At 45.7% G+C, this 16,029-nt stretch overlaps 1 protein-coding gene across 4 annotated transcripts in view; it reads left to right on the top strand.

Annotated features, from left to right (window-relative positions):
• The window catches only part of LOC117582815 (neural cell adhesion molecule 1), a 64,225-nt gene extending 49,985 nt beyond the window's left edge, over nucleotides 1-14,240 (top strand). Inside the window, exons 14-18 of one of the 4 annotated variants that reach the window (XM_034270854.1) lie at nucleotides 1,316-1,490; nucleotides 4,381-4,651; nucleotides 6,537-6,787; nucleotides 8,289-8,468; nucleotides 12,866-14,240. In XM_034270854.1, the coding sequence (XP_034126745.1) occupies nucleotides 1,316-1,490; nucleotides 4,381-4,651; nucleotides 6,537-6,787; nucleotides 8,289-8,468; nucleotides 12,866-12,930 (942 nt within the window). In that variant the 3' untranslated portion in view covers nucleotides 12,931-14,240. Of the gene's footprint in view, nucleotides 1-1,315; nucleotides 1,491-4,380; nucleotides 4,652-6,536; nucleotides 6,788-8,288 lie in introns of all 4 variants that reach the window. The other 3 variants (XM_034270850.1, XM_034270853.1, XM_034270852.1) reach the window with 3 other exon arrangements.
• Nucleotides 14,241-16,029: the final 1,789 nt, after the last annotated feature.

Raw genomic sequence — 16,029 nt, 5'->3', positions numbered from 1 at the left:
CTCAATTAAATTAAAATTTACTCACAATTCAGCAAACAGCCAGAAGGCAGAAACAGAAAGGAGAACCAGCAACCAGTAGCAAGGAGCACAGCCGAAGAGAGCGTTTAAACTAGAGTAGTCCGAGAAATAATTCACTTGAAATCCATATGGTCAATTAGTGTGCATGTCCTTTGACTTTTCTGCTCGAGTTATTAATAAATATTTAGGGTCCAGCTTGGACAGGGAGTGGGAGTTTGGCTGCTCAACTCAAGTGTAAAAGGGACAACATAATTAATGACAAGAGTCCCCCATCCAGCGCTGCCTCATGTGCAAAGCCAAGCCCCAGATCTGCACTTCCCCCCCACCTGTATGGGCAATACCCTTTGTGCCTTTCTGGTCGAACCAAGCGAGTGCATGCTGAGTTATTAAATTATCTCTGTCACTCGTAAATGAGAATATCATATGAAAATTTCATTTCATTTCGTTTGGTTGCTTTCAACAACTGGAGTCCGGGTCTTGGTCCGTGTCTGAGGGGTGCTTACTGATGAAGCGCTTGCCGGGGCGAGTTTATTAGCAAAGTAGCCAAGCGCAAAGCTCATCAGGAGGATGATCACGGTGCTGATGCTGCTGATGAAGCTCATGATGAGGATGGAAAGTTCCAGCACTCATACTCTGGGCAAAGTATGACCCACGCATTGGTCCGTTGGTTGGCAGCTTTAAAGTTTCATGCTAGATAAAAGGCAACACACACATCCCCACACGCACAGACCTAGGGATAAATGTGGCAGAGAGTGGGAGAGTGGGAGAGTGCGAGTGTGGCTGGGTGCGGCAAAAGTGCCGCAAGGACAACATAAATTACTTACGCTTACTTGAGTGGGAATTTGTGCGTAACCAACGGAGCTCACTCGATTGTATCCCATTACGGCAAACGGATATTCAGTTTAAAATTTCCAGACACTGTCCCATGGACACTGCCTCCAGTTTTCTGTTTCTGTTTTCTGTTGCGGTCAGCGTATCCTCCCGTACCGGTGCCGGTACAGTTGTGCCGCTCTTTGCTGTGCTGTGGCTGATTTGATATTTTTTAGGCATGAATAATTATTTATGCGTTGGGTTCTGCCCCAAAAAGTTAAAAATACATGTCATACTTGGCCGTGCGCGTGCACATGGGGAGCTTCCCGTCTCCAGCTTTGTACGCACATCACAGAGAGAGAGAGCTTCCAGAGTCCATATGGCGGGTGAATTATATATGCGCCCGTTGTCATACATATCCCAAATAGAAGTCTACATACATATGTGTCTGTATCTGTACGAGTAAATGTGTTGTATCTCATTTCAGGCGACATCTGCACCCATCTTTCGCATGCAGGAGAACAGTCCACAGTTTCGTTTGAATAATTTAGAGCCGGGACGTGAATATCAATTTTTAGTTTACGCCGTCAACGCCAAAGGACGAAGCGAACCGCCGGTGGTGATTGAGCGCGTACGCGTGGCCGCACAGCTGGGACCATATGGTGAGTATACCCAACCAAAAAAACACAAGCAAGAAACGGCACGAGACAACTTGAGCAGGAAAAAAGAAACGAGGGAGCCACTCGTACTAATCACATAAATAGTAAAAAGAAATGTGCACCCGGTTACAAGTTTTGTGGGTCACTTTTTTTTGCTCTGGGCCAATAAAATGGCCTGAGAAGGGAAAGCGAGCTGGCAGTCTACGAGTTTCTGGGTCTGGTCCCCAACCAGCTGAGGACGGAACTGTCTAATTCAACGCTTGACTGCATTTTCAAATCAACGCAAGTTCGGGGAAATCGTCTTCAATCAGCCGCCGCGAAAACTTCGCACATGGCTACCCAGGCACACACACACACGAGTAAAACCTGGAGGAGCAACTCCTGGATGCCAAAAGTCCTTCTGCCCGTCCTGGCTGACAGCCAGCCAGTCAGGCTGCCTGCCTAAAGGATGGGCCGCCCTTTTCTAATCCACTGACTGAGTTATGCAGTGGAGCGTAAAGCATTTCAGCATTTTCCATCAATTCGTTGAGTGGGGCACACGCATATTACGCATACGCAGGGGCGTGCCGCAACAGCCTCTTCATTTTGCTCCAGCCTAACGACATAATGTGACTCGACTCGACTCGCTCTCTCTGTGTGTACACACTCACATGTGCGTGCGAATGTGTGTCAGTCTGTCTCTGTGTGTAAGTGAGAGCGAAAAAGCGTAAGCGGAATTGCTTCAATTTTCGTTTTGCTTAACGGCCACCATAGACACTTTTCTTTTATTGTTCCTTTCACGTTCTCCATCCACGCTCGCTCTCTCTCTCTCACTCTCGTTCACTTTCTTTACTTTTCCTTACAGTCTCCCTCAGAAGTGTGCGCACACACCACTACGAGTGCCAGCAACAATGCTGTCATTATTTCCATGCTGATTTTTATTTTTATCTGCATTTCCATTACCATTTCCACTGCCATTTGCTGCTGCTGCCGCTGCTGCAATGGGGAACCGCACGGAAGCTTTTCTGGCCATTTTTGGGGCATTTTCATTTTCCTTTGCTCACCGTTGCCCCCGCCCCTTAACCATAAATCACTCATATTGGCCCGATTTAATGGCACTAATTGCGTTTGATACGCAAATGTTCGATTCACTGCCGAAACTTAGTTACCGACGAAACAGCTGCCTGGAATCAGAGGCCCCAAAAAACAGTTACTCTCGTATGTTAATGCTTACACTTCCACAGTCCTGCACGGACTCGCTGTCTCTGTCTTTGCTTGTCCGTGCCCGTGAACAACACAATGGCGGCTCGTAAATTCGGCCTCTGAGCAGTGGCTGTGATTACATGGAGCGAGAGAGCCGGAGACTGTGGACTCCATGGAGTCCATGGATGGCGCCTCTGTGTGTAGGAGACTGCCCCTAATTTATGCGGAATTTTAACAGCTGCCTGTGTGGCCCAGTGGCTGCTTCTATGCCTATTTCTAGTCATGGCCCACTCAGGCGTTTTTATTTAGGTGGGTACATGGTGCCAGGGGATCCCCTGCCCCACGTACATGTGTGGGGCTATAAATTCAAGCAAGGTCGGACGAGCAGTAGCTGCAGCTAACAAGATTTTGCAAATAAATAAGATGAAGGCAAATCAGCTGACGCTGATTTAAATCAGTTTACGCAGAACTCATCAGGAGAATTTATTACGCCACTGCTGCTGCTGCTGCTGCTGCTGCTCCTCGCGGCGAGCCAAGGCGAGCAAAAAGTGAAAAATATCAAGCAAAGTGGCCACTTGAGCTGGGGAAAAGCATCGGGCATCAAAGGAGAGCGCAAAGCAGCCAGCAAATAAATAAGCAAATGCTCCCTGGCTGCTATAATGGGGGTAAGAAAAAAAAAGGTAAACCAAAGACAAGGATGAGGATGAGCATGAGGCTGTGACTGAGACTGAGCCCAGCAAACTGATTAAAAAACAGGCAGAGATGATGACGAAGATGCCGTGAACCATGGCATCGGTGAGCCGCCCAGTGGCAGTGGCAAAGGCCAAGCCAATAACAAGAGGCAAGAACAAAAATTAAATTGAGCCGCAGGTGTAGGCAATTTCCACTCAAACGCTCACTTCAAAAGCCAAAAGGATAGGGCCCAGCACCGAGGCTGAGGCTGAGGCATGATGTTGGCAATGTTTCAATTCCGAGGCCGTTGCTTTGACGGCCCACAAATGGAGCGGAAATCTTGCGCTGCCAAGGAGCGAGAGAGCACAACAGAGCCTGGCATTAACGAATGTCTGGCATAAATCTTGCCTGGGGATCATCTTACAATCAGTTGGGCTCCCTCCAGCACACACACACACACACACGCATTATGTTGCAATTTCCGCCTGCTGGAAATCTAATAAATATAAACAATGGCTGGCTACACCCTGCCTACCTCCCGCCCTACATGTGGCTCGTAAAATAATTTCCGCAGATTTTCGTGGCAAGTGCCATCAGCTCTAATCGCCAGTAATAAGCTGCCGAGTAGGATTCAGCTGCCATTTCTTTGATTTCCATAATTCCACACAGGGAAACTGCGATTATTTATTCTCTTCGTAGTTTTTTGGCTAATTTCAATTTTCAATACTGAATCAGAGGCCAAAGGGCATGGCAAAGTAAACAAACAGGGCGTACAGTACATACAGTCAAAGCAATCAGTTAAGCAATGGGGGAACGGAAAGCGGCACAAAACAAATAAATAAATAAACGACGAGTGGAGAGGCAAACACACAAATCAGCATCCAAAATAATTTTCGAGCAAATAACAAATCATAGCGAGCGGCAGCCTCCGCAAAACTATCTGAAGCTGCCTCCCACCCATACCTACACACAATCTACTACATTCACAATCTACATATGCACGTATAATCCATCCTCTATTTCATCTCTTTTTCTCCAGATGAATCGAGCGACCCCAGGGAGGACCCGACGCCCGCAGAAACAACGCATCATGGCGGTACCGGGCCGGGGGGCAGCAGCAGCGCTGGAGGTGTGGGCACCGGAGCCAGCATAGGCAACGGGCCGGAGAAGCAATCCACGCTCCTGATACTCGCCGCCACCGTTGTGATAGGCGCCGTCATTGTGACGTCAATTATCGTGGCCGGCATCGTCGTCGTCTGCCGGCACAGGCCGCGGCCACCTGAGCCGCAGGAGGTGCGCAAGAGCATGCGGTGAGTCCTGATTCCTGATTCCTGATTCCTGAGTCCCTTCCCTCCTCTGGTCGTTATCTAGCCCGTAGAAAAACTAATAATGAAATTGTTTGCTGCCGGCATCCTGGCTAGTGTCTCTCCGACTCTCTCGCTCTCTGTGTGCAGAAATAATTACGAAATTATTTATGTGGAGCACGTGACTGACAGCAGTTCCCAGTGCTTGCCGAGAATTCCACGCTTATGCTTATTACGGGGGAATGTAATGTAATTAAATGACGGCCGGACCCGAGCGCAAATGGGCGCTCCTCAATCAATTTTGCCGCAGGCCGGGCCTGTCCTTCTTTAAACTCTGTTGGCCCTGGTGTCTCACATCAAAGGGCGAAGCGAATCGGGTCCAGGCCCGGCTAATGTCGGGTTCATTAAAGACGATCGTCTTAACAGTTTGAGGGGCCAATCGATTAGCGCGGCTATAGCTAGGCCCACAAAGGGCACGCACCTGCCCAGTAAATTATGCTTAGTCTGTAATTAAATTAATTAAACCTGCACCTGACGACAACGACGACGACGACGACCCAAAAGAGGACACACAGTGCCTAGAACTTGTAGGAGAAAACGAGCACCGGAAGCAAAGGCAGCCGCACAAGTGAAAGTTTCCATTTAAGATAGGAAATCAGCGCGGAAGGGTCGGGTTGGGTCGCTGGTCCATCCTCCACCAACTCTCTCGTGGGTGGGTAATTAAGCAGCTGCTTAGCTGTGGCCATAGCTTTAGCTGTGCTCCAACTCAGTCAACTGTCTGCCCGGCTAATGAAAGATAAACATGCAGCTTGCCCCAGTCCAGCCACAGACCTCTTTTGGCATCGATGGTGCAGGTTGATTGCCAGGGCATGGCCCGGATCTGGATCGGAGCCCAGACGGATGACTTTTTTTCCTTGAATGTTCCTCTGCTGCTGCGGCTGCTGATTGCTCAATAATGAATTCAGGCGTGCCACTTCAAAGCGAAACAAACCAGCGAAATATTAATTATAGTTTCTGAAAATAGTCAACCCCCGCCAGTCCCATGCACATCAAAGCGCGACAGCCGCATGCGGGTCATTAAATGGTCATCCCAACTGTCAGACAGCAGCCGAGCAGGGCCCGCTTCGGGTGGGTCTCTGTGCATGAATACAATTTCAGCATCACCTGCTGGCAGGTGGACAATGTGCCCATGTACCCATCCCATCGATTCCCATGTGCGTCTGTGCATAAATTTTAATGATTTGCCTTTTGCGGCAAAAGTATTTGTGCAAATATTTGATCCATGTGTGTGTGTGTGTATCTTTTGGCAAAAGTTTCGACTGATAAGAGAGCGAGTGTGTGCCGCTGTAATTAGCGCTCCCAGTGGCAGTCGGGCTTATATTTAATTTACTACGGACCATCGAGCGGGCTGATTAAAATTAGAAAGTCCCCCAGCGAGAAATGGAATTATATTGCCAATATTTATTATTGCAGTGCGGTGGATGGGCCCGGCCCCCCCTAAAATTCATTAAATTCCACTTCGAAGAATTACAAATATTCCGCATACGCAGTCTGCCATGGCCACTAAATAAATTATGTTTTCATTTCCACCCATTTTCGTTTGGGAAAGTTTTGCTGCAGTCGCTCCCCAGGTGACGGTCTCCGATGGTCGCCTCTGAATGTTGCTTTTGTTATTGAAATTTTGAATTTGTGGCTTAGTTCTATTTTTTCGCCTGTTTTGTCCAAAGTTTGTTAAGCTGTTTTTCATGCGGGCTTCTGCCTTGGGAACTATTACCAACTTGCCAGAGACCTGACGCTCTTGGGATAGGCGTGCAAACTTTTAATAGATTTTGCGGTTGCTTTTTTCTATTATTCACTAAATTTCCCCTTTCTCTCTCTCCATGGTGTGTAGGCCGGCGCGGAACGATGTGCCCAGCATGTACATCGAGGAGGACGAGCTGAATGAGCTGGAGGAGGGCGGCGGTCGAGCGGCTGAGATACGAGCGCGCGTTACACCCGTTAACTCGCATCTGTGCGGAGGGGGTGGCGGCGGTGGAGGCATACCAGGCGTCGGCTCGAGTGGCGGTGCCATTGTGGGCGTGGCCGGACCACATCACTACATCTCGGAGAGCTTCATTCAGTACGCGCAGCCCAGTCTAAACGGTACTATTCCAAAATCTATACTCAACAAGCTGTAGTCCTAGTCAGTCCGTAGTTCAAATTGTACTCGTAGTTGTAGTTGTAGTCAAGTAGCCATCAATTTATCCTTACATAAACCTATCTACATATACATACGTATATGCATTTATGTATATTTTATAATTCATCCCACTTGGTTTGCTCAACGAGTTTTCAGTTTGCCATTGAAGTACGCACTCAACATTAATTTGTATTCATAGTTTTAGTTCATTGATTTGCCCAATTGAATTTTGCTACCATCTGTACATAGTTCTCTTGCACACACATTTATTGCTTGTATATACACCACACACACACACACACACACACACACACACACACACACACACACACACACACACACACTCACATTTATAGTAAAAACAATCATAGATCTTTATGTTGTTTTGTAGCCATTATGTAGATTAGCTGAACATCTCCTTTAGTCACATTACATTCGGAATGCAGCCAAACGAAACGAAACGAAACGAAACAAAATGAATAAATTGTGAATGCAATTCGAATGTAGAAATATCAATTATTTTTTCTCTATTTTTGTTCTGTCTGAATTCTAATGTAATTATTATTTATTTGGTTGCTGTTGAAAAATCTCATTTCTCGTCAAGTATTTTCGCATGCATTTTGCGAGTGGCACCATTTGGACGGATTTGCACATAGAACTACATAAATATGTTCCACATAATGGTACTCAAAGGGGATCTACCATGAAAAATATTTTACATTCTGAATTGTTGGCTTGAGCTGGCGCTAATGATGCGGTAAAACATCGAGTGGGTTTGCCAGTTGCCAGTTGCCAGCCACCAACACACATGTAAAATCCAACAACTAATTGCCCTTTTATTAGGCATCCACAAAAGTAGCATTTGACACACAGTTTTCTAATTAGCGCTGATCCAAGTACACAGCATTTCATTACGTTTCATTTAATTTGTGTTGAATTGAATGGACTTGAATTTGAATTGAATTCAAATACGAATTTCAGTTCGAATTGGAACGAGTCACACGGCAATTGGCAGCGATTAGTTCAAGTATTTGGAAACTTATTTCGCATTAGCAAGGCACCTGTTACGAGTACGAGTAGGCCCACTCCTCACACACTCCCAAATAGAAGACACAGCGTCAGTTCCCACGTAGCAAATATACCTCTCTCTTTCTATCTCCTTCTTTCGCTATGTATGCATCTCTCTCTCTCTCTCTCTGTGTATCTTTATAGATATATTCCTCTGTTGCTCCAACCCCCTAGGTTATGAAAAACCCTTTCAACTCACAATCAAACTGTCTTAATCCTCAACTTGAAGTTGTAAATACCTCTCGCCCAGTACTTAAAGCAATGTAGTTCAATCCCCCACCCAAAAATAAATACATATACTCCAACGTACAGAGTTGAGCTGCAAAGTTGCTGCCCGTTGTAGCTGTTGCGACTAACGAGACTCACTGTGTTCCTGTTATCCTGTTATCCACCCAGGCGATGTGCTCCTACCTTTGCTTGTAACGTCCAGCCAGCCGGGCAACAGCGGCTACCGCCTGGCCTCGCCCGTCTCCGCCACCATCTCGAACGTGGTTGTGGCCGTGCCACAGCTTCAGCCAGTTGCCACAGCAGCTAATGCTGCTGCTGGTGGGAGTGACTCTGCCTGGCCGCCCAAATGTATGCAAAGTAAATTTTATGTAACTAAATCTGTGCAGCAGGCTGAAAGGCAACAGCCGCCCCCACTCAAACAGAAACTTGCCCAGAAAGTGAAACAGAAACAGAAACAGAACCAGACCCAGACCCAGGAACAGGAACAAAAACAGAACCAGAACCAGAACCAGAAACAAGTGCAGTTGCAGCTGCAACTTCAGGCCAGAACACAGATGGGCTGCCATGTCTAAGCCATGCTGCTGTCCGCTGTCTGGTGTCTGCTGTCCGCTTGGAGCATTGGCTGTCGACAAGAGAGCTGCGGAGTTGAATCCCAAAAATATATTTAATGAACCATTCCAGCAAAACCAATGGCATGGCATATTTGCTTCATTTCACATTTTAATTTGTCGTCCATTTAGGATCCCAATTTATATTTCTTGTTGCAAATGCTGCTGCTGCTGCTGCTGCTACGAGTAGCTGCTGATGCAACATTCATGCATTCACATGTCGCCCATCCAATTTCCTTTATTACCTTTGTGCACCCGAAACTATTTTTGCTAGATTTCTTCACATGGTTTATCTGCAATGCAAATGAAACAAAAATTGCAAGAGAATTTCCTTTTATTTGCTGAATTTGCCATGATTACGGATGGAGCGAGCGCCCTTTTGAAAGCCCTGCAAACCAGAAAATTAGTCAGATCAAGGGATCACGGATATTACATAAAAGCTAATTGAAGTTTATGAGTTTTTTGACAGCCATTTTGTTTGGCCACAAAATTAGAGGCCAGGGAACAGGCGCACACACACACAGACAGCAACGACAATACGAACACCAGAGAATGCAGCAGCAGCAGCAGCAGCAGTCAAATATTTTGTTTAAAAAGGGATAAATGCTGCAGATCCCAGCTCTAAAACTGGGGGCAAGACAGTGATGACAGTGATGGGCCATGGGGGCAGAGGGACTGGGAGTGCGGACTGTTTGCGCAGTCTTTGTTTTTCGTTGACATTTGTGTTTATTTCTCTCTATGCTGTCTGCCCCAATCCTCTCACTGCTCACACCCCCATGCTTCCCCATCCTGCTGCAGTGGCAAGCCTTTTAGACGTTTTGCATAAATTTTTGAAGCGCAGGACACGCCAGTGCAAACAAACATATGTACACGATTCTCTCTGTCTCTCCCTCACTCTCTTTGTGTGTGTGATTGTGCCTCAGACAGCAACAAATTTAGCAAAATATTCTGACATTCCTCGGCCCCTGTGCCCGCTCTGCCGTTCTGTTTGCTGTGCGAGCTCATGCAGACTTTGTTTTAACTTTGAATTGCATAAATTTTAATTATTTCGAAAGCACTAAATTAAAACACAAAAATAAGCACACCCATACGCACTGGCACACTCTGACTCTCGCAAATAGGGAGTCCGGGAGAGGCATGCCGACATGATGGCAAATGCAAATATTATTTAATGGGCATATGTGTCGTATACGTGATATTATTGCTAACACAACATGGGGCCCGCACCTCGCTTTCGCCCCGGCCTCAGCACTGGCCTGCGTGGGGCTCAAATGTCACAAATTAGCTAAATTTGATTTTGTCAGCGATTTAATTTTATATTTTCATTACTTTTTCCCCGCCTTCGTTTTGTTTTCTTGTTTCTTCCGCTGCCGCTGCCGCTTCCGCCCGCCTGTCAGCCGCCTTAATTTATGTGTGTGCTTTGGTGGGTGGGGGGTGCTCTGACACGACCCGACACACACACACACACACACACACATACATTTGGCTGTCAGGCGGGTGTAGCAGGGTGTGTGCATATGTGTAGTGTCCTCGTGTCCTCCCGTCAGCACATAAACCAAGTCAACTGGCTTACAAGACACTAACAAGTGCCCCAAGTCAGAGCTGAAGTGCGCCCAAGGAGCGCTCTGTCCAGACACGCTGTACGAGTGGCTGTTACACCAAAGACGCAAAACTAAAGGGAACACAGTTTAGGGGCAGGCACTCCTCGATGGGGGATTACACTTACAGAGCGCCCCACAAAAGCAGCCCCAAAAATGTCGCCTGTCAACGTCGCCTGTCTCTTGAAGCTCAAATAAGAACTTGAAGTTGCAATTCTGCATTCCCCCACACGGACAGCTCTTCAAGTGTTATGCTATATTTAAATGTGTTTTTTATATTTCAAATGCAGCTTTACTTTGCTGCAAAGTGAAATTGAAATAAAGAACGCACACATGCCGCACTTTCAGCCCTGTAACTCGGGGGCAGACAAGTGAGCTACTGCGAACGACTGCGCCATATACTGCCATCTTGGCAGTGGCTGTCATTAGCCAACATTTTTAATTGCATATGCTAGTCCCTCGTGCCCTCGCATCTCTCTGCCGCTTGTTCGCGTTTCAGGTGACTGCTGGGAGCTCGAGCCCGAGCCGTAGCCCGGCCCCTTGGCGCAGTCAAATTCGTTTGACTCTGTATGCCCCACAGTCATTGCTGCCACCCTCTGTTCTGTGCATGTGTGGGGGTGAGGGAGACATTTTTTGTTTCGTCGTTTGCTGCTTTTTTCTGCGTTTTTGTGTGTGTGTGTGTGCACATTTGTTTCATTTCATGCTGCTCCATTCAGTTTGCTCGGCATCTCTCTCTTTTTTTGTGTTGGTGTTGTTTGTCTTGCCGTTTGTGTGTGCGAGTCAAGAGTCGCGACGTCGACATGCAGCGTCTGAGCAACATTTGTGTGGCCTTCGTCCTTGTGCCATCTTCATCGTGTGTGTGTGCTCGCGTATTTGTGTAGTAAGTTATGTGAGTGGGTTGTAGGTTGTAGGTTTCTTGTGCACTTCAGCGCCACTCGTCTAATTAGACAAAGTTAAGACCCAGCCACACACACACACACACACACACAGGCAGGCACACAGCAGCCACTCGAAATGAGCACACGGTGCCATTTTGTGTGGCCCAACGAGTGCCTAGCATTATCTTAAAGACTCCTTAAAGCATTCATACCATCCCTACACACGCTTTATACTCGCACTTTGATGTCGTCGTCGTCGTCGTCGTCGTCGTCGTCGTCGTAGTCCCGCAAAAAATGCCACAGAATTTGCTTGGGCAACATTGTTTATGTGGCCTACGCACCATTCCCACCCACATTCTATGCCACTCCTGCTGGAGCCGCAATGTCAAGCGGCGTTCATTCATTTGTCGCCGCACTTCCGCTTCCGCTCTTCGCACCATCTTCGCAGAGAGTTTCTACAAATACCCTGCCAGAAGGTAGCATGCTGTGGTCTAGCAACGCCTAACCCTCTGGGGTATTGCTTTGCCAGAAGATGTCTATGTATGGGTTGACCACATATGTAGCTGCCATAGAAACGCTCCATCCGCAAGGGTATTAAATGCTACTGTTCTTTGGCCTTTTTTGTGTGCTTCCCACTATGTTGGATGAGGCCGTGACATCCAGGCTGGCAACATTTTTGCGACTTTTGACATTTTTTAATGCTGTCAGGCATGGCGTGAAAGTAAACGTGAAGGGCCCACAGCCCACAGGGGCCACATACTCTTACGCAGCATAGCAGAGATGAGAGCTGCTGCTGCCTTAGTTTGTGCGTGTTTATGACTCAAAGACGCCACACAAATGTGACATAAAAAGCGATAATAATAAAATATCACACAGGGTGCGCTCTCTGTCGCTCTCTCGCCAAATAAGAAACTGCAAAATCGTAAAGGACAAGCGGCAAATGAAGGCTGCTGCTGAATGGCTCTCTAGATTCACTTGTGCCGCGCAGTCGGACCACAATAAAATGTATTCCGGCATAAATTCCAATGAAATGTGCCAATAAAAATTAAGAAATTGTTGAATTATTTTCTGTTTACGAGCGTGGACAGGGAGGTACAGGGGGGGGTAGGGCTGCGTCCTAGTAAAGTGAATATTAATATTGAAATGTTATTGTGTTGTTCCGGTTTCTGGTGCTCGTATTTGTTTGTGTGTGTCGTTCGTTCAATGTTTTTCCTGTGTTTTTATTAGTTGTTATTCTCGTTTTGTGTTTTTTTTCTTATCAGCGCACAAATGGTCGTCTGGTCACGCTTTTGATATGTAATCGTATTGTGCTAATGGCTCTCTTTTTCTTTTGCTGCTCAAATAATAATTTGCAACTGTTGTGATGTCATTTTTGCAAGAAATATCAACAAAATCCAAAATCCAAAAACGAAAAACGAAAACGAAACAAGCCAAAAACTAATCGGTATAAATATTTTGCTTTTGTTTCTCTAACACACACACACACACACACACGCACACCACACACACCCACACACTCATAAACACTCACTCTACCATTTTTCAATCGCATAAATTTACACACACAAAAACACACACATACACACACATTCTTACATATGCTTCCGGCATTTGCTGTTGATTTTGTTTTATATACCAACCTACAAAAGTGTATATTGCAGACCCGGATCTGATATTGCCGCGCGGCGAATTGGAATTTACGACCCTGGATCCCACGCTGAAGTAATTGTAAAAAGTAATAATAAATATCCGCCATAGTGAACAACAACAAACAGCCACAATAGACACATTACACACACACACGCACACACACCAACACACCAACACACACACACACAAAGATACAGCCGATCCGCGGTGAGAGCTCATAATTCACGGGCATTTCATTAAACATAGCTGTAAATTTTTAGCATAAATTTAAATGCATTAACGCAGGAAGAAAACAAAAAGAAGAGAGAAGTTAAAACGTACCACGTACTGGTGGCACACACACATAGTTATAGGTTTAAGCCATTTTGTAATTGTCAGCCATATTTAAGTGTCATACGAAACCCAAAATCAAAAGATAAAACCCTGAAATCGAATTACTGCTGCTCTATAAATAGGCTAAAAACCATTTGCAAACTAAAATCAAAAGATACCTTAACAAACTTGTAAATAAAACATCCAACAACTGGAGGGGATTCAAATGGAAATGGAAACTGTTGCACCATCATCAAATTGTACATACAGATATATAGAGAGAGAACGGGCAAACATTAATCAAACTGCATTTATATGTTGAATATTAATTGTAATTAATGAACAACTAGTCGATAAGCAATTAGCCAAATAAGCCTTGTGTATTTAAAGTGTAATTAAGACTCCTAGAGCTGGAATTATTGGTAATAATCAAATGTAAATGCCAGATAGACAGTGAGCGTGTGTTTGTCGGCCGTTCAATAACGATATAGAAATCCATTAGTCGTTAACGCCACATCTTGTTACTGGCCAGCAAAAATTAAAATGTTACCAATATAAAAATATATATTTCGGGCCCTCAGGGTCCAAGCCATTCCGCACAGCTCTGGCTCATCTGTGGGAGTGCCGTAGGGGCCAGTTCCTGTTGCTATTTATACCAACAATTCATGAATATTCTATTACCACAACAAGCCGAATCGAAACGAAGATGAATAATCAAGAGAGCAACCAGCAGAGCACACACAAGCGGAGAGAACAAACCCTAAGTGGGCGATGTTCAAGTGCTGTTCGAGTAATGAATAAAATGTTGAGTAAACAGTCGCAAAAAACATGCCAGTTACGAGAGCATCGAACCACTAAGAGGGAACTACAACTACAGCTATAAAACTGAACTCATTGTAAATGTTATAAATAACTAAGGTAACCGAGCGAAGAGGAGAAAGGAAGAGAAGGGCAAAGCAGAGCGTAGATAATACTCGTTATAAAACTAATAATAATAATTGTAATAATAATACGGCATACCAGTTTACACAATACTCCAATGTAATTCGAATTCTAATTTCCAATATACAACAACAACAAAAACAACAAAGAATAAAAGCGAAATCCCAGACTAGCAAAAATATACAGTGCGTATGCGTAATACAAATAAATTGATATACAAATAGATATAAATATATATATATAAATATATAATATATGCAGATAAACAGGGTGGAGGTCCACACCACCGACCACCCCGTTCTCTGTCTCTGTCACTCTGAACAAAACCAAACTGATTGTTTTTAAGCAAAAGTTAGACTTACAAAATGAAGTAATTAATAAACGAAAGGGAAAAGGAAAGGAAAACATAAAAAACACAACTACAAAAGTGAAATACATTAGATGTAAGTCGAAACTACTGAGTGTGTTAATAATAATAATGAATACTGAATAAATAAACGAAAAATTCGAGAAAACTAACCATTGAAATTAATTCCAATTACGTAAGTTCGGTGGGTAAGATCAAAGCGAAGATTAATGCTGGAACCACCACCACTGCCGTTGCCTTTGCTCCCGCTGGCCAAAATCTTGTTTGCCCAACTTTGGCCAAGGGTTAAGTGTTATTAATGCCGAGCAAATCCTGTAGCTGCATCCCTTTCTGCAGTCCTGATTGCCACTTGAGGCGCGTAATCGAAACACTGCCAAGGCGGTCGGTCAATGGAGACCCGCCTTCATTACTCTGTACAAGCATCGGGCAGCCGCCACGACACACCACTGCTCCAGCTCCTGCTGCTCCAAGGTAAACCCCACAACCAAGGCAACTCCTCAAAGCCGAGTTAAGGCTAGTCAGGGCTACACAGGGAGGGAGAGAGCTTCAGGGTGAGAATGGAATTGATGCTGAAAGTGGGCGAGTGAGAGGGGCCTGGGAGATTAAAACTGTTCGAGGGAAATTCGCCAGCTCGTGCGAAAGAGCTCCCCAGTGTGGGAGCTGCTGGCTCCCAAGAAGGCAAAGTTTCCAATGAAACTTTTTGCACGACGAATGCAAGTCTGTTTGCCTTAATTTGTTGCACACCTTTTACAGAGCAGAGCAGAGAAGAGGAAGTAAAGGCCGGAGGAGTCTTGTACCATTCAAGCAGACATCTATTGGTAATGGAATTTGGACCCGAATTGGAGTATACGCTGGTCTGTTTCCTCCTAAGAACCGGACATTATGAAGCCGCAGCTTAATTTGGAAAATGTTACATGGAATCTGCATTGTGTGGTCTTTGAATCCCAATCCACTGCGAAAGTGTTCTCTGTAATTTGGGTTGGCACGTGCGGATTTACTTTTCACTCTACTTTTCCTGCTCACCTTCGTTGCTGTTGCTTTTGTTGTTGTCTTTTTTATGGCTAGCAACTGGCAAATGGCAAGCGGCAGTCGCTTTAGCTGGCTGCAAATTTTCTGTGGCAATTGCAAAGGAACTTCAAGTGCCACCCCCCAAAACCAGCCAAAACCCCACCCAATCCTAAACGCACTTTGCAGCATCGAAGCTAAAAATAAAGCCACATAAATCCGAAGATTTGCCCTCAAGTGCGCAAATCGAAATGGAATCCCTGGGTCGCTTGCCCCCTGCCCCTGACCTGCCCCAAACCAGCCCCACCGAGAGTGACTGCTTAGCCCTCAACGTGCTTAAATAAATTAAACGTTGTTCGGTCGACGGGGCCAAATCGTTGGCCATTCATGGTGGGCCCTAGTCGGCCTGTCACTACTCACGGAGGCATGCTTAGCCCGGACAGTGCCAGTGTTGAAATATTAATGCCACCAGGCAGGCCCAGACACCGACATGGACATGGACGTTCTCGATGCCACTTGCGAGATCATAAAAGCCAGTTTGGAATTCAA

The sequence above is a fragment of the Drosophila guanche genome, unplaced genomic scaffold (genome assembly GCF_900245975.1).
Source record: "Drosophila guanche unplaced genomic scaffold, DGUA_6, whole genome shotgun sequence".
Lineage (NCBI taxonomy): Eukaryota > Metazoa > Arthropoda > Insecta > Diptera > Drosophilidae > Drosophila > Drosophila guanche.
This window is presented reverse-complemented; position numbering and strand designations above follow the sequence as displayed.